The 24,995-nt window shown below is 43.4% G+C and overlaps 1 protein-coding gene across 1 annotated transcript in view; it reads right to left on the bottom strand.

The window, feature by feature from the left end:
- LOC138644799 (aldehyde oxidase 1-like) overlaps window positions 1-24,995 on the bottom strand; it is a 155,432-nt gene that overhangs the window by 44,121 nt on the left and 86,316 nt on the right. Inside the window, exons 25-31 of the mRNA XM_069733617.1 lie at window positions 13,019-13,246; window positions 11,023-11,118; window positions 10,691-10,819; window positions 10,517-10,595; window positions 7,540-7,588; window positions 5,335-5,449; window positions 4,791-4,856 (exon numbers count right to left, since the gene is read on the bottom strand). Of these exons, the coding sequence (XP_069589718.1) occupies window positions 4,791-4,856; window positions 5,335-5,449; window positions 7,540-7,588; window positions 10,517-10,595; window positions 10,691-10,819; window positions 11,023-11,118; window positions 13,019-13,246 (762 nt within the window). The remainder of the gene's footprint in view (window positions 1-4,790; window positions 4,857-5,334; window positions 5,450-7,539; window positions 7,589-10,516; window positions 10,596-10,690; window positions 10,820-11,022; window positions 11,119-13,018; window positions 13,247-24,995) is intronic.

Below are 24,995 nucleotides of genomic sequence, written 5' to 3' on the forward strand. Positions count from 1 at the left end.
CTCCTGGATCATTCCTGTGGCCTGCTGCTCTGCATAGCTAAGTTTTGCTTTGCTTTTTTGTTTGCTGTATTTTTCTGTCCAGCTTGTCTATTTGTGTTTTTCTGCTTGCTGGTAGCTCTGGGACGCAGAGGGTGTACCTCCGTGCCGTTAGTTCGGTACGGAGGGTCTTTTTGCCCCCTTTGCGTGGTTTTTGTAGGGTTTTGTGTTGACCGCAAAGTTACCTTTTCTATCCTCGCTCTGTTCAGAAAGTCGGGCCTCACTTTGCTAAATCTATTTCATCTCTACGTTTGTCTTTTCATCTTAACTCAGTCATTATATGTGGGGGCTGCCTTTTCCTTTGGGGTATTTCTCTGAGGCAAGGTAGGCTTATTTTCTATCTTCAGGCTAGCTAGTTTCTCAGGCTGTGCCGAGTTGCATAGGGAGCGTTAGGCGCAATCCACGGCTGCCTCTAGTGTGGTTGGAGAGGATTAGGGATTGCGGTCAGCAGAGTTCCCACGTCTCAGAGCTCGTTCTATGTTTTTTGGATTATTGTCAGGTCACTGTATGTGCTCTGACCTCTATGTCCATTGTGGTACTGAATTACCTTTCATAACAGGCAGGTTAGTGAAGGATCAATGACCTGTCAGCAGTCCTCATTATCAATAGCTAATCAGATCACCACATGAAGACCCCCACAGGCCGCCCCGGAGCACAGGCATATCATTAACTCAAAACTGAAAGTAAAGATTAAACAACACAAGATGGATTTCATCACCCAAGGTATCGGAGTCACACTACCATATAATATGGATTAGTGCTATGCGATAAAAAAAACGCATAGCACTCGGACCAGTATTCCTCTATGGGGCAGCTCACATCATCATTTTTCTTCTCGTCCGTTTTCAGTGTGCGAGTGAAATCGCAGCATGCTACGTTGTCACCGACACTCGGCTGGGTCTCGGCTCATTCACACCCATATAAGCCTATGGGTGCGAGTGAGACAACGCACATCACTCGGATATCATCCGAGTGATGTGCGTTATACGCTGACCCCGGCAATGGAGGAGATGGAGAATTTGTGCTCCGATCTGCTCTGTGCGAGAGGCCAGGAGCACAGACGCATGGCACTCGGCTCCTGCTCTCAGCAGAACAGGAGCCGAGGGTCATTAGCATCTCGCATCGGATGCAATACGCTAGTGTGACTCCGGCCTAATCAGTTTAACGGCGCCGACCTGACACTGTAGGTTATTGCGCAAAATCCTACTAACAGGTTCCCTTTAAGTAGATCCTTGTACTAAACTTCCATCTTGTATCTACAAAGAAACACAAAGGGACACCTGCAAATACCCTCTACCCTTTTCTGGGGCTTAGGAAAAAGAAATGGGTAGTCAAATTTCAGAGGAGGATTGGCAAAAAGCATTCATGTTCTCCCACAAATTAAAGGGAACCTGTCACCTGAATTTGGGGGGACCGGTTTTCGGTCATATGGGCGGAGTTTTCGGGTGTTTGATTCACCCTTTCCTTACCCGCTGGCTGCATGCTGGCCGCACTATTGGATTGAAGTTCATTGCAGCTGGGACTATGTTACACATATGGTGGGAATGCCCATTGGTTTGTGGGTTATAGAATTCAATTTTCTCACTGTACAATCAATAGTCTCACTGGTGACAGTCACACTCTCCCCCCAAATAGGTCTACTCTCCATTACTCAAGATTCAGTGTCAAAGGCAAAGAAAGATTTCCTTAGGCACTTTCTAACAGCTATGTCTATTATTCCACATCACTGGAAATCCACAATAACTCCGACTTTGGGTGAATGGCTTTAAGATGTTAACAATATTTTACAATGGATAAATATGATTGCACGTGATAACAATCGCCTCGTGGCTTTTCATCACCAATATATATGTAGATTATTCAGTAAGGGGAATGACCTGGCAATCTAGTTGTCAGAAAGTATTGCTTAAAATAGAATACTGTGGCATATGTGGTCTCCTCTGAAATGCTGGTTTCATTAAGTCGTGGTTTTGTGTTTTTTTCCTTTCATTTTCCCATTCTTTCTTTTTCCACCATCCTTTCTCCTTTACAATTTAGATTGTGAGCCCCATCGGGGACAGCGATGATAATGTGTGCAAACTGTAAAGCGCTGCGGAATATGTTAGCGCTATATAAAAATAAAGATTATTATTATTATAAGATTATTATTACATTTCTCTAGCACACACACAATTATTTGGTTCATGTAAGAGCTTATATTAGTACCTCATCAAAATCCAGGCCAAAGAGGAAAAAAGTAAGTGGCACTCCGTGATGCAGTAAAACAATCCTTTCTTTCAATACATGTAGTATATGGATGCAGGGGAGCAGGTGCAGCGAAGGATGACAGCCGTTTTGTGGACCCGTTGAAGCGTCTGATTGACGCAAAACGTCCATCATCCTCCGCTGCACCTGCTCCCCTGCATCCATATACTACATGTCTTGAATAAAGAAAGGATTGTTTTACTGCATCACGGAGTGCCACCAATTTTTCCCTCTTTGGCCTCGACTTTATATGACGCGGATTGTTTCAGGTGTTGCACCTGGATTTTGTAAGCCGTACACTGCTGGTCCACCGAGTAAGCTTGAAAAGGTATGTCATAAGTTGTTTGGTGCTGGTTTTCCTTATTTTCCACATTAATACCTCATCAAGCTGGTTATACTTTTATTCTGATACTAGATGGTGGCCCGATTCTAACGCATCGCGTATTCTAGAATATGCATGTCCACATAGTATATTGCCCAGTCATGTAGTATATTGCCCAGCCACGTAGTATATTGCCCAGTCACGTAGTATATTGCCCAGCCACGTAGTATATTCCCCAGTCACGTAGTATATTGCCCAGCCCACGTAGTATATTGCCCAGCCCACGTAGTATATTGCCCAACCACGTAGTATATTGCCCAGCCACGTAGTATATTGCCCAGCCACGTAGTATATTGCCCAGTCACGTAGTATATTCCCCAGTCACGTAGTATATTGCCCAGCCCACGTAGTATATTGCCCAGCCCACGTAGTATATTGCCCAGCCCACGTAGTATATTGCCCAACCACGTAGTATATTGCCCAGCCACGTAGTATATTGCCCAGTCACGTAGTATATTGCCCAGCCACTTAGTATATTGCCCAGTCACGTACTATATTGCCCAACAACGTAGTATATTGCCCAGCCACATAGTATATTGCCCAGCCACGTAGTATATAGCACAGACACGTAGTATATTGCCCAGCCACGTAGTATATTGCCCAGCCCTAGCAACCAGGCAACCCCCACATGTACTTATGCTGGCTAACAGATGTAAATCATTCAGCTGCGGCAAGAAAAACTAAATCTCCGAGCACTAAAAAATACTCGGAGCATGCTCGAGAAATCTCGATTAACGAGTATATTCGCTCATCACTAATATTTAACAATAACTTATTAATAACCATGAACTTTCTATTGTTATTACTACACATATTTGGAATGTTTGGGTTTCCTATTAATGTTGTTAAAACCCAACAAAAATATTAAAAATATTTAAAGTAAAAAAAAAAAAGTCTCTGTGTGAATAAACTCTAAAATCACATAAAACCGCAGCACAGACAAGCCCAGAGGGGGTTGTCTTATAACAGCAACATTTTAAAGGCATTTTTTTTTGTCTGAATCGTTTCTAATCCCTTGCTTAATAAATCTGTGTGGTATGAGGAATCCAGCTCTGTTGAGTTAAACTGCTGGATATTATTTGTCCTTTCTTCTGATAGTAATTAAAACCAGAACAAACACCAAGAGATGGACGCAGCACAACCTGTTATCATTCTAGAAGTATGCAAATAGCCTATTTAGGGTGGCTTTTTGTCACATGACTTTGATCCTAACAAGAAACTCCATTTGGAGACATTGGATATTTGCTCCTCATCAGTGCAAAGCTGGGAAACTGATTTGGCTAGGTGAGAGACCTCTGACTAGGAGCCCAAGTGGTAAAGTTTATTTGCGGAGAGCGTCAAGTTGGCGTAAGGAGACTTATTGGCCATGTAATAATCCACTGTGAAATAAGCTACATTTTGGAAGTAGCAATCCTAAAAGTCAATAAATGCCCTTTATACACATGCATGTGTTTTGTAAAAGAATCATTAAAGTTCATGTGTAAAAAATGTATGTGCTCAAGACAGCCTGAAAAGAAAAGTTAAATGGGTATTCTGAAACTTAGAAGTTATTCCATATCCATGGGGGTCCAATCGCAGGTACTTCCACCTATGTGAAAGGTGATGGATCATGCCCACCTCTGCTCCATTAATTCTTAAGGGGTCCATTGGAGATAGCCGAGTGTTGTGTTCTACTGGTCTTTGGCACTACCATAAGAATGAATGAAGTGCCAGTGCGCATGATCAATCACTGCTCCATTCATGCGGGGCTCCCAAGTTTTGGGATCGGTGGGGGTCCCAGCAGTCGGATTCCTAGAGATTGTGAAATTATTCCTCCTCTACTGAATTCTGGATAACTTCCAATTTAAAAATACCTCTTTAAATATGTGCAAAGCTCATAGTTTGCCATTTATGCTTTTGTTTAAAAGCAAACAACTTGAATGTAGTCCTACCTAGAGAAATGTATGGAACATAAAATATATGTATAGAATGCAATAAGAAAAAATGCTTCTGCATAAAATGGAAGATATTAGGACGACTAGTAAAGGGGTAATGCACCGCCATGGCTGTCTCTAAGAAATAAAGCAATAATATACAAGAGCCATTCTAATTAGCAGGAAAATAAATGTTCACTGATAATATACAGTACCTGTCCCACATCCACGGCTGGATTAATGCTACAACCAGTGTCCATGATGATATCTGCCCTAATGTTCTGTCAATACAAGAACAGTTTGGAAAAAAATGAATATAAATTAATTTTTATCAGATGAATTTTTTATCAAATGTAGCAAAACTTTTACAAGTAGTTTTATATGTTGTAGCCCCCGACACATGCTGGAGGTTGGGAGGACTTGAATGTGAGTGTACACACTGGCCGATGGGCACAGTGAGAGGTTCATAGGTCCGTACCCCGCTTTGCACGCTGTCATGCAGGAGCTCAGCATTTCTTCCTGCAGAGCTGCACAATCTTTTGAGCCATCAGTGGGGGTCTCAAGGAGAAGACCTTCACAGATCTAAAGGATGTTTAAAGGACTAACACATATAACATTTTTTTTTAAAAGCTAGCCTTTGGATACCAATGAGGAATTTCTGAAGATAAAGTGAGATGACATATATTGCTGGAACATAGCAGAGGTGAAACTCAAACAGAAGTAACACATTTGCCATTGGAAAAAGTTTTCATCCGTTACCTTATAATCTCCTGTTAGACAATCAACTTCTACCTCTGAACAGGCCGCCCCAAACACACAGTATTGGAATGGATGGCCTTCTCCTTTCTCCCAGTCCATGTGGGTGTCGTAACCTCTGCATGTGAGAAGGATAAAATATCACACAATTCAATAAAGTGCGCAGACAAAAATACAATTGCTTTATTTCACTATTTGCAAAGAAATTTGTGATCGCTCGTTCCCATTGCTGATACCAGTGCTGCCCTGGAAATAACAGCTCCAACCTTTCCGTTCACTATTTTATGATCTTGGGAGGATGCACGCAGGGCCAGCTCGAGGTTTTCATGGGCCCTGGGCGAAAGAGTCCCAGTGGGCCCCTTTAACGCATACCACAATTCATAATGCACCGATACAGAAGAGAAATATAGGTATAGTACAATGCCAAAGATTTAACTTACTTCTTACATTACATGAGTGATATCTATTGTACATTCTAAATTAGCTCAGAAACCGGACAGTATAGTCCTCTATACAGAATAATGAGCCCCATATATTGCTCCAAACAGAATAATGAGCCCCATATATTGCCCCATACAGTATAATGGCCCCATATAGTGCTCCATACAGTATAATTGGCACCACATAGTCCTCTATACAGAAAAATGAGCCCCATATAGTGCTCCAAACAGAATAATGAGCCTCATATAACGCTCCATACAGTATAATGGGCACCACAGAGTGCTCCATACAGAATGAGCCGCATATATTGCTCCATACGGAATTGACCCCATATAATGGTCCATACAGTATAGTAAGCCACATATAATTCTCCATACAGTATATGATGGGCCCCATCTATTGCTCCATATATAATGCTCCATACAGTATATGATCGGCCCCATACAGTATACTGAGTCCCATATATTGCTCCATACAGAATGGGCCCATATAATACTCCTTACAGAATGGGTCCCATATAATGCTCCAATAATAATTGGCCCCATAAGATGCTCCATGTATAATGTGCCCCATATAATGCTCCATATATAATTGGCCATATAAAATGCTCCATATATAATTAGTCCCATAAGATGCTTCATTTATTAGTGGCCCCTTATACTGCTCCATATGTAATTGGCCCCATATACTACTCCATATTGAATTGGCCCCATAAGATGCTCCATATTAAATTGTCCCCATATAATGCTCCCTATAGAATTGGCCCCATAAGATGCTCCCTATATTATTGGCCCCATAAGATACTCCATATAGAATTAGCCCCATATAATGCTCCATATATGGGCCCCTTCTGATGGTCCCCATATATTGCTCCAAATATTAAAAAATGAAATACTCACCTCTTGTTGCTTGACGCTGCTCTGCCCTGGACTCCTCACCGTCGGCGTCTTCCTGCTCTGTGCTGCGACTGCTCAGGCAGAGGGTGCGCACTGGTGATGTCATCGCGCCCTCTGACCTGAACGTCACAGTCAGAGAACGTCACAGTCAGAGGATGGAAGACGCTGCAGTGCTGGAACTGGGTGAGGCAAGTATCGCAAGTGGTGGGGCCCAGAGCAGGCGGGAGGTCCACTTGTGGGGGCCGGCACTATAGCGTGCCAGAGTCCCCGACGGCGAGTGGGCCCCCTGCCTGCTCAGGGCCCCGACACTTGCCTGGGTGTGCCGGGTGCTGACGCCGCCCTGGCTGCACGTAGCAAAGACCAACCCATTATGTAAGAGACATAAGAGGTTATGATCTTTTATGTATCAGCAGAAAGAAATGAAAGGGTTATTCTTGTCTTGTTAAATGTGTAAAATTGAAAAGTGCTTGTAAAAATAAGCAACTTTGCACTTTACCTCTTATTAAAAATCCTCTCCATTCACAAGGGTGATTTCTATAGTGTACAGCTCATTAGCTAGTTTACTGGCTACCTCTGCAGTGTATCAGAGGCGGCAGATATCCTAGGCAACAAGTGTCTACTTGCAAGTTCTTTGCTTTAGATCCTGCAAGCCCTGAAGCTGTCCAGATTACTTCATTGGAAAAGCTTCATTCCCCCTTCTCTCCTCCACAGAGATAAAGCTCCTTTTGTTTAAAGCATGGTAGAGCGCACAGTGCAGAAAAGGGGTGCAATCTCGCCGCCGGCCCAAAATGTCAATCTTCAACAGCCTGGAAGCTGGGAGGCAAGAGTGCGGTTGTCCCCTGAAGAACGATCATGAAACAATGTGTCCTACCTGAAAAATCCTGTGGCTGAAAGGCTTATTCTCTCTTGAAAAGCTTCTTCTACCTGTAAAAAGGAAATCATTACCATGAACAAAAGTTTCAGATGACAGTGAATATTAATGCAGTACGATATAATAGATTTTCTTTAACACTGTTCCCCTTGTGAGATGAGATATATAATAATAATGTATACTGTATGGGAGATATACTGTACAATCGGTCAAACAAGGTAATCAATCGATAAGTCTGTATTCACTACTTGTGGCTGCACATTTATGAACCCCCCACTGTGGCGATTCGTGGGTTTTCAGACCCAGGACCAGTATGTATGAGAGAGGCCGAGATCACCCATGCTAGAAACACTGCCAAGTCTCGCATGTTAATACCCGGCCCTGCCGCCTGCACTCAGGAGCGGAGCATGCGGCTCCATGTATTGCTATGCAGCCGCACGCTCCGCTCCTGAGTGACGGCGGCAGTCCCGGGTATTAACATGCGAGACTTGGCAGTGTTTCTCGCATGTGTGATCCCGGCCTTATACTTACTCCCAGGCACTGGGCGTGGTCTCTCTCCATACCTTCTAGTCTGTCATGCCCTCTGGGCAACCGCGCCACTAGACAGGGCGAGGCCACACCCCCTATAAGTGTATGGAGTGAGGCCACGCCCACTGGCGGTGAGAATGTATAACTCATACATACCCTCCTGTCCTGGGTCAGAAACCCGGTGAGTCCACGCAGAGCACAGTGCGGGCACTGGGGAATTCGTAAGTTTGCAGTCACACAGAGTGACTGCAGACTTATCGATTCAGGCCTGACAACCCCTTTACAGGAGTTTGTCCTCCATTAAGAAAACATGCCTGCTTTCTGCCAGAAACATGTATTATATCTGCTATTGCAGCCCAGCAACATTAAAGTGATTTTTTTTTTTAAATGGATGACCTATTAAAGCAAGTACACCAGAATTGTGACATAAATCGCTTTGGAAAGTCAACATTTTTGTGCAACCCAGAGTTGCTGAGTGACTTATTTTGCATTTATTCCAGCTTCACCCAGTTCCATCAACTCCGACTGGAGTAAGATTCGTGACAAGGCACACAGAGGCATATGCCAATTTTCAGATGTGCCTGACATATTAAGAGTCGTGTGTCTGACTTCAGTAAACCCCTTATTAAGTCTGGCGTGAACAACACTGGTCTTCATGAACCAGGACCCTGTTGTTTTGCTTGCTGACTGACAATCTGCTGCCACCCCAGCCAGTATGACCATGCATCACACTCTCCTAATGTTTGTTCTTGCTTACATCATTTAACGGAATGTAATTCAGATAATATTCCTGGAGAAACTATATATTTACAGTACAGACCAAACGTTTGGACACACCTTCTCATTTAAAGATTTCTCTGTATTTTCAGGACTATGAAAATTGTACATTCACACTGAAGGCATCAAAACTATGAATTAACACATGTGGAATTATATACTTAACAAAAAAGTGTGAAACAACTGAAATTATGTCTTATATTCTAGGTTCTTCAAAGTAGCCACCTTTTGCTTTGATGACTGCTTTGCACACTCTTGGCATTCTCTTAAAAATCTTTAAATGAGAAGGTGTGTCCAAACTTTTGGTCTGTACTGTATATACAGTGTGTCCGTAAAGTCATGGTGCACTTTTATCATATCAGACCTGTTCATGAGGACAGATAACGAGAACCAATCAAACAACACAAACTCATTTAAGCTGTTGCTGAGCCCCCAGTCAGATAGACCCCTGATAAACTGAACTCTGATTATTACACTGCCAGGTCTGTGACATCATGCAACCACAAGCTTATGCTACCGTTTGGATGTGTGTAGGGCAACAAATGGAGCCCACATCAAACTGCACTGAATAGGTATGAAACTGGGAGTGTTTTTCTTTTATTTGGAGTAGATTTCACATTTCTATCGTATTTTGTTGCTTTCCAGTGACTGGGCAAAAGTGCACTATGACTTTATGGACACACTGTATATATATACACATATATATATTATTATTATTATTTATTATTATTATTATTTATTTATATAGCACCATTGATTCCATATATATTATACAGCTCTGGCAAAAATTAAGAGACCACCACATCAAAACCTTGTCATGGGCAGCCCAATCTCCAGACCTGAACCCCATTGAAAACCTCTGGAATGTAATCAAGAAAATGATGAATAGTCACAAGCCATCAAACAAAGAAGAACTGCTTACATTTTTGCGCCAGAAGCAGTGTGAAAGACTGGTGGAAAGCATGCCAAGACGCATGAAAGCTGTGATTAAAAATCATGGTTATTCCACAAAATATTGATTTCTGAACTCTTCCTGAGTTAAAACATTAGTATTGTTGTTTCTAAATGATTATGAACTTGTTTTCTTTGCATTATTTGAGGTCTGAAAGCACTGGCGTTTGTTTTGTTTTTTTATTTTGACCATTTTTCTTTTCAGAAAAAAAATACTAAATTTATTACTTGGAAATTCTGAGACGTTGTCAGAAGTTTATAGACTAAAAAACAATTTACATTTTACTCAAAAATATACCTATGAAGAGAAAAATAAGACAAACTGAAAATTTTGCAGTGGTCTCTTAATTTTTGCCTGAGCTGTATATACGCAAAAGTACATAGGAACATGTACAATAGTAGAGATAGATGGATGGATGGATGGATGGATGGATGGATGGATGGATGGATAGATAGATGGATTGGGCCACTGCAATGATTTGTGAGAAGCAAAAGGAAGTCAGAGGTGCAATCTGGTGGCATCTCAGCCAGCAAAGTATATACCAACAACTCACTTGAGAAATTAAAGAAATATTTCCGGTGAGTCAGACATCTTTAGGTAGACATAAGAACCAAGACAGAGAAACAAAAAGTGGAAGAAAAGCACAGATATAATGTGCTACATAGGATTGCGCATTTGTGTTACATAATCAGCATCATACCAAAGTGACGTGAAATCAACCTACCCAACTTTTCCAATTGCCTTTAGGGTTTTTGCTGACAATCGGTTCAAGCCGTTTGCGAAGTTTCTCACAAGCATCCTGTGTAGAAAGGCAATGAAATAATTTCGGTGATAACAGCAACTACTGGTATATCTGGGAGTGTGCCGATGTATATCATGTGAGATATAGCATACCTTCACTGCCATGCCATTTACATCCGCTCCAACTGTGGCAGCTGTGGCAATTGTATTGGGCACAGAGCCAGTGTTTGTTTCACAAATGTGGATGTAGGACATGGGTATCCCCAACTCTCGGCTGGCAATCTATAGTTTAAATTAAGAGAATATATGAGATTGATGAACCCTTCTTATAGTTTTATAATAATACACTAATGTTCCTTTTTTTAACATTTAGTAAAAGGGTCGTGCCAAATGTCATTCAAGAATATATTACTGCTGACTTCTCTAAAAATGACATGGTAACATAATAGCGACTTGCAAAACAGACAATCCGCAATGTGATTTACCTGAATAATTTTGGTATGAATCCCTTGTCCCATTTCAGTTCCTCCATGTGACACCAGCACTGAGCCATCACAATATATATGAACGAGTGCAGCAGCCTACATGAACATTGGCAGAAAAAGGATCTTATGTTATACTGTTCACTAGTGACCATACACAATGTATTACCTATAAACTAACATTTATAAGCAATAGAATAAGCTTAAAGGGGTTGTCCACTACTCAGACAACCCCATCTCAATCCTCATGTTTCCCCCTTGTAAAATATTAACACCTATACTCACCTTCGTGTCAGCGCAGATCCAGTGGTGTCGACATTGTCTCACCCGGGGATTTCATAACATTGTTGTGTCACGCTATCTCTGGGACCAATCAGCACTGGCTTCACTCTTCCTGCCTTCAGATGTATCACATACATCCGAAGGAAATGAAATACTTCTTCTGGTTGTACAGTATGTGATTTGCTCAAATATGAGGAGAGTGATGTCAGCCCTGATTGGCCACAGAGACATCGTGACATAATGTTATGCAATCCCCGGGAGAGACAGCTCTGATACTGCTGGAATGGTGACGGCCTCGGAGGTGAGTATAGGTGTTATTTTACAAGGAGGAAACATGAGGTTTGAGAATGAAGACTGGGGCAATACGGCGACTCTGGGCACGATACAGTCATGTGGTAAACATTGCTATGTGCTGTGCAATACAAATAAATGGAGTTACATTGCAACCCCCTTAGTAGCGCGGACATGAAAAGCAAGTTGGATTTTTTGAGGCTCGCTTGTCAATGTTCCCATTCATTTGCATTGTGCTGCAAATAAGGATCTTCGGCTGCATGATTGTGTCGCATCCAGAGTCACCATGAAACCCAAGAATACAGTGGTAGTATGACTGCAAAAAATAATCTACCTACATTTAGTTAAACTAATTTGAGTAAACAAAGCTGAACCCCATGAAAAGGATTCTTTATTTTAATAATAATTAAAATTGTTAGGAATAAATAGACGACATGAATAAACATACACAAACAATAACTGAGGTTAAAGGCTAAGAGTTGTGTTCTAAAGTCCATATTGTAACCCTATTTTTTCCCCTACATGTCCGCAGCAGTAAGCACCCTAATATAAGCAATATGGCGCTCCTGCTCAAAATAGACTGACCCTATTGGTCCCTATACAACCCTATTTCCAGATTGAGCACCCACCATATATCAAAAAATACCTTTTGAATGATAAATAAATACCCCAATAATGTTACTAAGCCAGGTGCATATAATCTGTGCAAATCATCCGGAGCAATATCTCAATATATATCCAACAGATACAACAGCTTTAACCATGTTCAATTTAAGAGTGAGAAAAAGGACTGATATTAATACTTGTATCACAATATGGCCATACCGGCTCTTCATCGGGCAAGAACCAAGTCTCTATGTGTCCCCCCCTTCTCCATTCTAGGGGTTCATCAGGGGATAGGGGTAAGGTATAGAGGTGCTTGCAAAGTGCACCATAACCTGCAGTAAGGGAATGGAACGCTGTGAGATGTTGCTCCTGTTTTTCATGATTTGCTCACATTATATTTACTGTACCCTGTGTAGAAACATTATTGGGATATTTATTTATCGTTCAAGGTGTATATTTTTATATATGGTGGGTGCTAAATAAAGAAATAGGGTTGTATAGGGACCGATAGGGTCAGTCCGCAATGATCGGGGGCTCTATGTCTCTTATATTAGGGAGCCACCCTCCACGGACAGGTATTGGTAAAAATAGAGTTGGCTATAGGGACTTTAGAACACATCTTACTCTTTAACCTTAGTCATTGTTTATGTATGATTATTCATGTGGTTTATTTATTCCTATCAATTTTAACAATTATTAAAATAATATTTTTTTCAGCTTTGATTACTTGATAAGGACCCCTTAGCTTATTCTTTTTGATGTTCTTCTTCAACTAATTTGAGCATTAAAATAAATCTGTAGCTACATTTATAATGTTTACTTGATTTTGAAGAGCCACAATGAAGGCAACAGGAAATTTTAGGGGGATCAGTGCTATGCCTCTTTTCTTCCAGGTGTTCTCTTTATTAAACTGTTTCACGGCTTCCATCCTGGCTTGGTATGCAGAGCTCTTCATACAATCGGCCCAACATCTTCTCAGATTAGTTGTATCAAACTCCTGCTTGTAGGGAGTCATAATGATGTTTCTGTACATGTTGATCTCTCTGACCTAGGGCAAGTAACGGCACAAAAAAATATAATAAAACAAATACAATATTGCTCCTATAGAAATTAGAACTGCAAAATTTACGCAACTGAAAGTGGCCTTCCCAGGGTGTAGTTAATCTACACTCTTCAACATTGCAATTGCAACATCATGAAGAAGATGAGGAATTATAGGTATCACAGAATTGATATGTTAATGATATATAAATCATGAACAAAAGGTTGCAAAGATTTCGGCTTATTTAAAATTTCAGTATTGAGTATGAGCGCCATGATTTTAAAAAAAGTGACCAGGTGACAGGTCCCCCTTAATGCAAAACTTTGATGTTGAGGCACATTCATAGTTGTAAATCTGCCAACAATGTAATGGTTTCCAGAGAGATTGTTATACACATGAGTATAGTACATTTTCCGGAATCCAAGTTGGCTGTTGTCTGTAATCTACAAATGGGTCAAATTCATCTTTGGAACAATACAAAGAATTCATGTTAAAAAATAGACCCCAACATTTCTCAAACATCTCTCCAATCCTTCAGAATGATGAAAGAAAAACCAGGAGCACATATGAAACAAAGAGTAGAGAAAGACTTGTGAAACAAGTGAGAATATGTGTTACACCAAGTGTGACGCCCCAGGGTCCTCGTCGTCACAGTGGCATTGCTTTCCTCCAGGGGAGAGTGATGCTACGTTCGGAGGCAAGGAAAGATAACTGCATCCAGGTACCACAAGCAAGCAACACATTCATACTCCAGGCCACCAGGGGGAGCTTTTGATCCTATTTACTAGGTGACTCCCCATATATATATCTGGCAGTCTATAGGGCGAGTTAGTCAGTTCCGGATGCAGTCAGTTCCAGACAGCCGTCTGAGGAGGATAGAGGGTTCACAGAGCTGTGCATGCCATAAGAGCTGCAGCTCCCAGAAAGAGACATTGCAGAAAGCAGAATACGTTGCAGTGAGCGTGCAGGAAAGCAAAGCACAGGAGAGGATACCAGAAGGGGACCAGCCCCGAGCAGGCTGCCTCCTTCTGAGGCGCAGATAACTGGTAGCCGGACCACCGAGGTAGTAAGGACCTCTACGCCTTACTTCAGAGATCAGCAGGACAGCTAATTGCACGTTACCTGTCCGCACCTACACCCAGGAGGCACTGTGACACCCCACAGAGCCGGGTTATCTAAGAGACCCTATAAACAGGCTCAAGTCACCAGTCATATGGGTTTTGTCCTATCCTATACAGGGGACAGAGAGAGAGAGAAACACCACATCTGTGAGGACCTTACGAGAGGCTTATGTTGTGAGTTCTGCTCTTGGGCTCCCTCCGGTGGTTGCTGATGGTAGTGCAGTTGTTCCTGGGCAGCAGTCTTGGACAGGTGTTTCTGCTAATTGCAATTCGGACTGGGGTATTTAGCTGTGCAGGACTCATTAGTCCTTGCCAGTAGTCAATGTTCCTTTGGAAGTGTTGGTCCTCTGCCTGGCCTCTCCTGCTTGCTGCCAATTCTGCAAAGATAAGTGTTTGCTTCTTTTTTTTAGACACACTGCTGTGTGTTTATTTTCTGTGCTGATCTTGTTTCTATTTTGTTCCTGCTAGACTGTGCCTGATGTTTTTCTCAGTCTAGTTGGATTCGCTAGAGTCGCAGATATACTCTCCACATCTTTAGTTAGGTGGTGGAGTTTTTGTATTTTTCTGCTGTGGATATTTTGTAGTGTTTTATGCTGACCGCATAGTATCCTGTACTATCCTTTCCTATCTAGGTAGAAGTGGCCTCCTTTGCTTATCCCTGTTTTCTGTCTGCGTGTGTCTTTTCCTCTCCTACTCACAGTCATTATTTGTGGGGGGCTACCTATCCTTTGGGGGTCTACTCTGAGGCAAGAGAGTTTTCCTATTTCCATCTTTAGGGATATTTAGTTTTCCGGCTGTGTCGAGGTGTTTAGGTCTGGTTAGGCACACCCCACGGCTACTTCTAGTAGCGGTGATAGGATCAGGGTTTGTGGTCAGTAAAGTTACCACTGCTAAAGCGAAGGTCTTTTCATGCTGCTCCAAGGCCACCTGATCATAACAGTACTACTGGCCAACAATTAGTTAAATGCATCTCAGAAGAAGGGAGGAAAGATCTTGAGCCATTTTTTTTTCTCCAGTCTGTTTTGTCTTCTCCTCCCTCTTTATCTCTGGGTGGCTGAAGAGCCTTGTGCTAGCATGAATGTTCAGGAATTAGCTTCTCGTATAGACCAGCTGGCTGCTAGAGTACAGGATATTTCTGATTACATTGTTCAGACTCCTACTTTAGAACCGAAGATACCTACTTCTGATTTGTTTTTTGGTGACAGGTCCAAATTTTTGAGTTTTAAAAACAACTGTAAACTGTTTTTTGCATTGAAACCTCGATCCTCCGGTGATTCCATTCAACAAGTTAAAATCATCATTTCCCTGCTGCGCGGTGATCCACAGGATTGGGCATTTTCCCTGGAATCTGGGGATCCTGCTTTGCTTAATGTAGACTCCTTCTTTCAGGCGTTAGTATTACTGTATGATGAACCTAATTCGGTGGATCAAGCTGAGAAGACCTTGTTGGCCCTGTCTCAGGGTCAAGAGGCGGCAGAATTGTATTGTCAGAAATTCAGAAAATGGTCTGTATTGACTAAATGGAATAATGATGCTTTGGCGGCAATTTTCAGAAAGGGTCTTTCTGAATCCGTTAAAGATGTTATGGTGGGGTTTCCCACACCCTCCAATCTGAGTGATTCTATGTCTCTGGCCATTCAGATTGATCGGCGCTTGCGGGAGCGCAGAACTGTGCGCGCTATGACGTTATCCTCAGAGCAAATTCCTGAGCCTATGCAGTGTGATAGGATTCTGTCTAAAACAGAACGACAAGGTTTCAGACGTCTCAATAGGTTGTGTTATTATTGTGGCGACACTTCCCATGTCATTTCTGTCTGCCCTAAGCAGACCAAAAGGATCGCCAGTTCATTTACCATCAGTACTGTACAAGCTAAATTTCTGTTATCTGTGTCCTTGATCTGTTCATTGTCATCATTTTCTGTCATGGCGTTTGTGGATTCAGGCGCTGCCTTGAACTTAATGGACTTTGACTTTGCCAGGCGTTGTGGTTTTTCCTTGCAGCCTTTGCAGAACCCTATTCCTTTAAGGGGCATTGATGCTAAACCCTTGGCTAAAAATAAGCCCCAGTTTTGGACACAGGTGACCATGCGCATGGCGCCAGCCCATCAGGAAGATTGTCGATTTCTGGTGTTGCATAATTTGCATGATTGGGAGTCTCATGTGCAGCAGGTCAGGATGGTATTTCAGATCCTTCGTGACAATGCCTTGTTTGTGAAGGGGTCTAAGTGTCTTTTTGGGGTGCAGAAGGTTTCCTTTTTGGGCTTTATTTTTTCTCCCTCGTCTATAGAGATGGATCCGGTTAAGGTTCAGGCCATTCATGATTGGATTCAGCCCACATCCGTGAAGAGCCTTCAGAAATTTTTGGGTTTTGCTAATTTTTATCGCCGTTTAATTGCTAATTTTTCCAGCGTGGTTAAACCCTTGACTGATTTGACGAAGAAGGGCGCTGATGTGGCGAATTGGTCCCCTGAGGCTGTCTCTGCCTTTCAGGAACTTAAGCATTGTTTTACTTCTGCTCCTGTGTTGCGTCAACCGGATGTTTCTCTTCCGTTTCAGGTTGAGGTTGACGCTTCTGAGATTGGGGCAGGGGCTGTTTTGTCTCAGAGGGATCCTGTTGGTTCCTTAATGAAACCGTGTGCCTTCTTTTCCCGTAAGTTTTCGCCTGCTGAACGCAATTATGATGTCGGCAATCGGGAGTTGTTGGCTATGAAGTGGGCGTTTGAGGAGTGGCGACATTGGCTTGAGGGAGCTAAGCACCGTATTGTGGTCTTGACCGATCATAAGAATCCGATTTACCTCGAGTCTGCCAAACGGTTGAATCCTAGACAGGCTCAATGGTCCTTGTTTTTTTTCTCGTTTTGATTTCGTGGTCTCGTATCTTCTGGGTTCGAAGAATATTAAGGCTGATGCCCTCTCTAGGAGTTTTTTGCCTGATTCTCCTGAGGTCTTGGAACCAGTCGGTATTTTGAAGGAAGGGGTGGTCCTTTCTGCCGTTTCTCCTGATTTACGACGGCTTCTTCAGAAATTTCAGGCTGACAAACCTGATCGTTGTCCTGTGGGGAAGCTGTTTGTTCCTGACAGATGGACTAGTAGAGTGATTTCTGAGGTTCACTGTTCTGTGTTGGCTGGTCATCCTGGCATTTTTGGTACCAGAGACTTGGTTGGTAGGTCATTTTGGTGGCCTTCTTTATCGGGTGACGTGCGGTCTTTTGTGCAGTCCTGTGGGACTTGTGCGTGGGCCAAGCCTTGTTGCTCCGTTGCTAGTGGGTTGCTTTTGCCATTGCCGGTCCCTGAGAGGCCCTGGACGCATATTTCTATGGATTTTATTTCCGATCTTCCTGTTTCCCAGAGGATGTCGGTTATCTGGGTTGTTTGTGACCAATTCTCTAAGATGGTTCATTTGGTGCCTTTGCCTAAATTGCCTTCTTCTTCTGATTTGGTTCCGTTGTTTTTTCAACATGTGGTCCGTTTGCATGGTATTCCTGAGAATATTGTGTCCGACAGAGGTTCCCAGTTTGTTTCTAGGTTTTGGCGGGCCTTTTGTGCTAGGCTGGGCATTGATTTGTCTTTTTCTTCTGCATTTCATCCTCAGACAAATGGCCAGACTGAGCGTACTAATCAGACTTTGGAGACTTATTTGAGATGCTTTGTGTCTGCTGATCAGGATGATTGGGTGGCTTTTTTGCCATTGGCTGAGTTTGCCCTTAATAATCGGGCTAGTTCGGCTACTTTGGTTTCGCCTTTTTTTTTGTAATTTTGGTTTTCATCCTCGTTTTTCTTCTGGGCAGGTTGAGTCTTCCGACTTTCCTGGTGTGGATTCTGTGGTTGACAGGTTGCAGCAGATTTGGGGTCAGGTGGTGGACAATTTGGTATTGTCTTAGGAGGAGGCTCAACGTTTTGCTAACCGATGTCGCTGTGTTGGTTCCCGACTTCTGGCTGGGGATCTGGTTTGGTTATCTTCCCGTCATGTTCCTATGAAGGTTTCTTCTCCTAAGTTTAAGCCTCGGTTTATTGGTCCTTATAGGATTTCTGAGATTATTAATCCGGTGTCTTTTCGTCTGGCGCTTCCGGCCTCTTTTGCTATCCATAATGTCTTCCATAGTTCTTTGTTGCGGAAATATGTGGAACCCATTGTTCCCTCTGTTGATCCTCTGGCCCCTGTGTTGGTCGATGGGGAGTTGGAATATGTGGTTGAGAAGATTTTGGATTCTCGTTTTTCGAGGCGGAAGCTTCAGTACCTTGTCAAATGGAAGGGTTATGGCCAGGAGGATAATTCTTGGGTTTCGGCCTCTGATGTCCATGCCGCTGATTTGGTTCGTGCCTTTCATCTTGCTCGTCCTGACCGGCCTGGGGGTTCTGGTGAGGGTTCGGTGACCCCTCCTCAAGGGGGGGTACTGTTGTGAGTTCTGCTTTTGGGCTCCCTCGGGTGGTTGTTGATGGTAGTGCAGTTGTTCCTGGGCAGCAGTCTTGGACAGGTGTTTCTGCTAATTGCAATTTGGACTGGGGTATTTAGCTTTGCAGGACTCATTAGTCCTTGCCAGTAGTCAATGTTCCTTTGGAAGTGTTGGTCCTCTGCCTGGCCTCTCCTGCTTGCTGCCAATTCTGCAAAGATAAGTGTTTGCTTCTTTTTTTTAGACACACTGCTGTGTGTTTATTTTCTGTGCTGATCTTGTTTCTATTTTGTTCCTGCTAGACTGTGCCTGATGTTTTTCTCAGTCTAGTTGGATTCGCTGGAGTCGCAGATATACTCTCCACATCTTTAGTTAGGTGGTGGAGTTTTTGTATTTTTCTGCTGTGGATATTTTGTAGTGTTTTATGCTGACCGCATAGTATCCTCTACTATCCTTTCCTATCTAGGTAGAAGTGGCCTCCTTTGCTTATCCCTGTTTTCTGTCTGCGTGTGTCTTTTCCTCTCCTACTCACAGTCATTATTTGTGGGGGGCTACCTATCCTTTGGGGGTCTACTCTGAGGCAAGAGAGTTTTCCTATTTCCATCTTTAGGGATATTTAGTTTTCCGGCTGTGTCGAGGTGTTTAGGTCTGGTTAGGCACACCCCACGGCTACTTCTAGTAGCGGTGATAGGATCAGGGTTTGTGGTCAGTAAAGTTACCACTGCTCCAGCGAAGGTCTTTTCATGCTGCTCCAAGGCCACCTGATCATAACAGTACTACTGGCCAACAATGAGTTAAATGCATCTCAGAAGAAGGGAGGAAAGATCTTGAGCCATTTTTTTTTCTCCAGTCTGTTTTGTCTTCTCCTCCCTCTTTATATCTGGGTGGCTGAAGAGCCTTGTGCTAGCATGAATGTTCAGGAATTAGCTTCTCGTATAGACCAGCTGGCTGCTAGAGTACAGGATATTTCTGATTACATTGTTCAGACTCCTACTTTAGAACCGAAGATACCTACTCCTGATTTGTTTTTTGGTGACAGGTCCAAATTTTTGAGTTTTAAAAACAACTGTAAACTGTTTTTTGCATTGAAACCTCGATCCTCCGGTGATTCCATTCAACAAGTTAAAATCATCATTTCCCTGCTGCGCGGTGATCCACAGGATTGGGCATTTTCCCTGGAATCTGGGGATCCTGCTTTGCTTAATGTAGACTCCTTCTTTCAGGCGTTAGTATTACTGTATGATGAATCTAATTCGGTGGATCAAGATGAGAAGACCTTGTTGGCCCTGTCTCAGGGTCAAGAGGCGGCAGAATTGTACTGCCATCCCGCTCAGGTGACCCCCACTTTCCACACTTATAGAAACATACAGGCCATTAACACCCAGAAACTTATGAAGAACTTGCAGTCCTCATTGGCCCCAATCTTCTCCATCTCATGTCCTGATTCTGCTCTGAAGCATTACAATGAAACCCTGCAAAGTGCTCTGGATGAAGCTGCTCCTCCTATACATAAAACAACTCGGCACAGACGGCAACAACCGTGGCACACGCTGCAAACACGTTTCCTGCAGCGGTGCTCCAGGTGCGCAGAACGTCTGTGGAGAAAATCTAATCTACCCGAAGATTTCATCCATTATAAGTTCATGCTAAAGACATACAATTCTGCCCTTCACCTCTCCAAACAAACCTACTTCAACACCCTCATCACCTCCCTGTCCAATAACCCTAAACGTCTCTTTGACACGTTCCAGTCCCTACTCAACCCAAGAGAGCAGGCCCCAACCACGGATCTCCGTGCTGACGATCTGGCCAATTACTTCAAAGAAAAAATTGACCACATTCGACAGGAAATCATCTCCCAATCTCTTCATACCATGCACTGTCCTCCCTCCCCCACTGCATCTAGTTCACTCTCTGACTTTGAAGCAGTTACAGAAGAAGAAGTAAGCAGGCTCCTTGCATCTTCTCGCCCGACCACTTGCATCAGTGACCCCATTCCGTCACATCTCCTCCAGTCCCTTTCCCCGGCTGTCACCTCTCACCTAACAAAAATATTCAACCTTTCCCTCACTTCCGGTATTTTTCCCTCCTCATTTAAGCATGCAATCATACATCCATTACTTAAAAGCCATCCCTCGATCAAAACTGTGTCGCTAATTATAGACCTGTCTCTAATCTTCCCTTCATCTCTAAACTCCTCGAACGCCTGGTCCACTCCCGTCTTACCCGCTATCTCTCAGATAACTCTCTTCTCGACCCTCTTCAATCTGGCTTCCGCTCTTTACACTCTACTGAAACCGCCTTCACTAAAGTCTCTAATGACCTACTAACAGCTAAATCTAATGGTCACTACTCCATGCTAATTCTCTTGGATCTCTCTGCAGCATTCGATACTGTGGATCATCAGCTCCTCCTCACTATGCTCCGCTCCATCGGCCTCAAGGACACCGTTCTCTCCTGGTTCTCCTCCTATCTCTCTGACCGATCCTTCACTGTATGTTTTGCTGGTTCCTCCTCTCACCTTCCCCTTACTGTTGGGGTTCCTCAAGGATCAGTCCTAGGCCCCCTCCTCTTCTCGTTGTATACTGCCCCTATTGGACAAACAATCAGTAGATTTGGTTTCCAGTACCATCTCTATAATGACGACACCCAATTATACACCTCTTCTCCTGTTGTCACGCCGACCTTTTTAGAAAACACCAGGGATTGTCTTACCGCTGTCTCTAACATCATGTCCTCCCTCTATCTGAAACTAAACCTGTCAAAAACTGAACTCCTCATGTTCTTTCCCTCTACTAACCTACCTTTGCCTGACATTGCCATCTCCGTGTGCGGTTCCACCATTACTCCAAAGCAACATGCCCGCTGCCTTGGGGTCATCCTTGATTCTGACCTTTCATTCACCCCCCACATCCGATCACTGGCTCGCTCTTCTTACCTGCATCTCAAAAACATTTCTAGAATTCGCCCTTTTCTTACTTTTGACTCTGCAAAAACTCTTACTGTTTCACTTATTCATTCTCGTCTGGACTATTGTAACTCTCTACTAATCGGCCTCCCTCTTACCAAACTTTCCCCGCTCCAATCTGTCCTGAATGCTGCTGCCAGGATCATATTCCTCACCAACCGTTACACCGATGCCTCTACCCTGTGCCAGTCATTACACTGGCTACCCATCCACTCCAGAATCCAGTACAAAACTACTACCCTCATCCACAAAGCACTCCATGGCTCGGCACCACCCTACATCTCCTCTCTGGTCTCAGTCTACCACTCTACCCGTGCCCTCCGCTCCGCTAATGACCTCAGGTTAGCATCCTCAATAATCAGAACCTCCCACTCCCGTCTCCAAGACTTTACACGTGCTGCGCCGATTCTTTGGAATGCACTACCTAGGTTAATACGATTAATCCCCAATCCCCACAGTTTTAAGCGTACCCTAAAAACTCATTTGTTCAGACTGGCCTACCGCCTCAATGTATTAACCTAACGATCCCTGTGTGGCCTATTTAAAAAAAAAAAAAAAAAACTACTGTTTTTATTGATTTATTTTTTTAAAATAGGCAATCAGGTTCCTCGCATCATGTTCTCATTCACTTTATGCAGTTAATAGCCCTCTGTGTCTGTACTGTTACATACTTAGGCAGTTAACTGGTTCATGCAGCTTTACATGAACACCCGAGCCTTACACTATGGCCGGTCCGAAAAACTAAAGCAATTGTTACCATCCACCTCTCGTGTCTCCCCTTTTCCTCATAGTTTGTAAGCTTGCGAGCAGGGCCCTCATTCCTCCTGGTATCTGTTTTGAACTGTATTTCTGTTATGCTGTAACGTCTATTGTCTGTACAAGTCCCCTCTATAATTTGTAAAGCGCTGCGGAATATGTTGGCGCTATATAAATAAAAATTATTATTATTATTATTGTCAGAAATTCAGAAAATGGTCTGTATTGACTAAATGGAATAATGATGCTTTGGCGGCAATTTTCAGAAAGGGTCTTTCTGAATCCGTTAAAGATGTTATGGTGGGGTTTCCCACACCCTCCAATCTGAGTGATTCTATGTCTCTGGCCATTCAGATTGATCGGCGCTTGCAGGAGCGCAGAACTGTGCGCGCTATGACGTTATCCTCAGAGCAAATTCCTGAGCCTATGCAGTGTGATAGGATTCTGTCTAAAACAGAACGACAAGGTTTCAGACGTCTCAATAGGTTGTGTTATTATTGTGGCGACACTTCCCATGTCATTTCTGTCTGCCCTAAGCAGACCAAAAGGATCGCCAGTTCATTTACCATCAGTACTGTACAACCTACATTTCTGTTATCTTTGTCCTTGATCTGTTCATTGTCATCATTTTCTGTCATGGCGTTTGTGGATTCAGGCGCTGCCTTGAACTTAATGGACTTTGACTTTGCCAGGCGTTGTGGTTTTCCCTTGCAGCCTTTGCAGAACCCTATTCCTTTAAGGGGCATTGATGCTAAACCCTTGGCTAAAAATAAGCCCCAGTTTTGGACACAGGTGACCATGCGCATGGCGCCAGCCCATCAGGAAGATTGTCGATTTCTGGTGTTGCATAATTTGCATGATTGGGAGTCTCATGTGCAGCAGGTCAGGATGGTATTTCAGATCCTTCGTGACAATGCCTTGTTTGTGAAGGGGTCTAAGTGTCTTTTTGGGGTGCAGAAGGTTTCCTTTTTGGGCTTTATTTTTTCTCCCTCGTCTATAGAGATGGATCCGGTTAAGGTTCAGGCCATTCATGATTGGATTCAGCCCACATCCGTGAAGAGCCTTCAGAAATTTTTGGGTTTTGCTAATTTTTATCGCCGTTTAATTGCTAATTTTTCCAGCGTGGTTAAACCCTTGACTGATTTGACGAAGAAGGGCGCTGATGTGGCGAATTGGTCCCCTGCGGCTGTCTCTGCCTTTCAGGCACTTAAGCATCGTTTTACTTCTGCTCCTGTGTTGCGTCAACCTGATGTTTCTCTTCCGTTTCAGGTTGAGGTTGACGCTTCTGAGATTGGGGCAGGGGCTGTTTTGTCTCAGAGGGATCCTGTTGGTTCCTTAATGAAACCGTGTGCCTTCTTTTCCCGTAAGTTTTCGCCTGCTGAACGCAATTATGATGTCGGCAATCGGGAGTTGTTGGCTATGAAGTGGGCGTTTGAGGAGTGGCGACATTGGCTTGAGGGAGCTAAGCACCGTATTGTGGTCTTGACCGATCATAAGAATCTGATTTACCTCGAGTCTGCCAAACGGTTGAATCCTAGACAGGCTCAATGGTCCTTGTTTTTTTCTCGTTTTGATTTCGTGGTCTCGTATTTTCCGGGTTCTAAGAATATTAAGGCTGATGCCCTCTCTAGGAGTTTTTTGCCTGATTCTCCTGAGGTCTTGGAACCAGTCGGTATTTTGAAGGAAGGGGTGGTCCTTTCTGCCGTTTCTCCTGATTTACGACGGCTTCTTCAGAAATTTCAGGCTGACAAACCTGATCGTTGTCCTGTGGGGAAGCTGTTTGTTCCTGACAGATGGACTAGTAGAGTGATTTCTGAGGTTCACTGTTCTGTGTTGGCTGGTCATCCTGGCATTTTTGGTACCAGAGACTTGGTTGGTAGGTCATTTTGGTGGCCTTCTTTATCGTGTGACATGCGGTCTTTTGTGCAGTCCTGTGGGACTTGTGCGCGGGCCAAGCCTTGTTGCTCCGGTGCTAGTGGGTTGCTTTTGCCATTGCCGGTCCCTGAGAGGCCCTGGACGCATATTTCTATGGATTTTATTTCCGATCTTCCTGTTTCCCAGAGGATGTCGGTTATCTGGGTTGTTTGTGACCGATTCTCTAAGATGGTTCATTTGGTGCCTTTGCCTAAATTGCCTTCTTCTTCTGATTTGGTTCCGTTGTTTTTTCAGCATGTGGTCCGTTTGCATGGTATTCCTGAGAATATTGTGTCCGACAGAGGTTCCCAGTTTGTTTCTAGGTTTTGGCGGGCCTTTTGTGCTAGGCTGGGCATTGATTTGTCTTTTTCTTCTGCATTTCATCCTCAGACAAATGGCCAGACCGAGCGTACTAATCAGACTTTGGAGACTTATTTGAGATGCTTTGTGTCTGCTGATCAGGATGATTGGGTGGCTTTTTTGCCATTGGCCGAGTTTGCCCTTAATAATCGGGCTAGTTCGGCTACTTTGGTTTCGCCTTTTTTTTGTAATTTTGGTTTTCATCCTCGTTTTTCTTCTGGGCAGGTTGAGTCTTCTGACTTTCC

Source organism: Ranitomeya imitator, chromosome 7 (assembly GCF_032444005.1).
Source record: "Ranitomeya imitator isolate aRanImi1 chromosome 7, aRanImi1.pri, whole genome shotgun sequence".
Taxonomy (NCBI): Eukaryota; Metazoa; Chordata; class Amphibia; order Anura; family Dendrobatidae; genus Ranitomeya; species Ranitomeya imitator.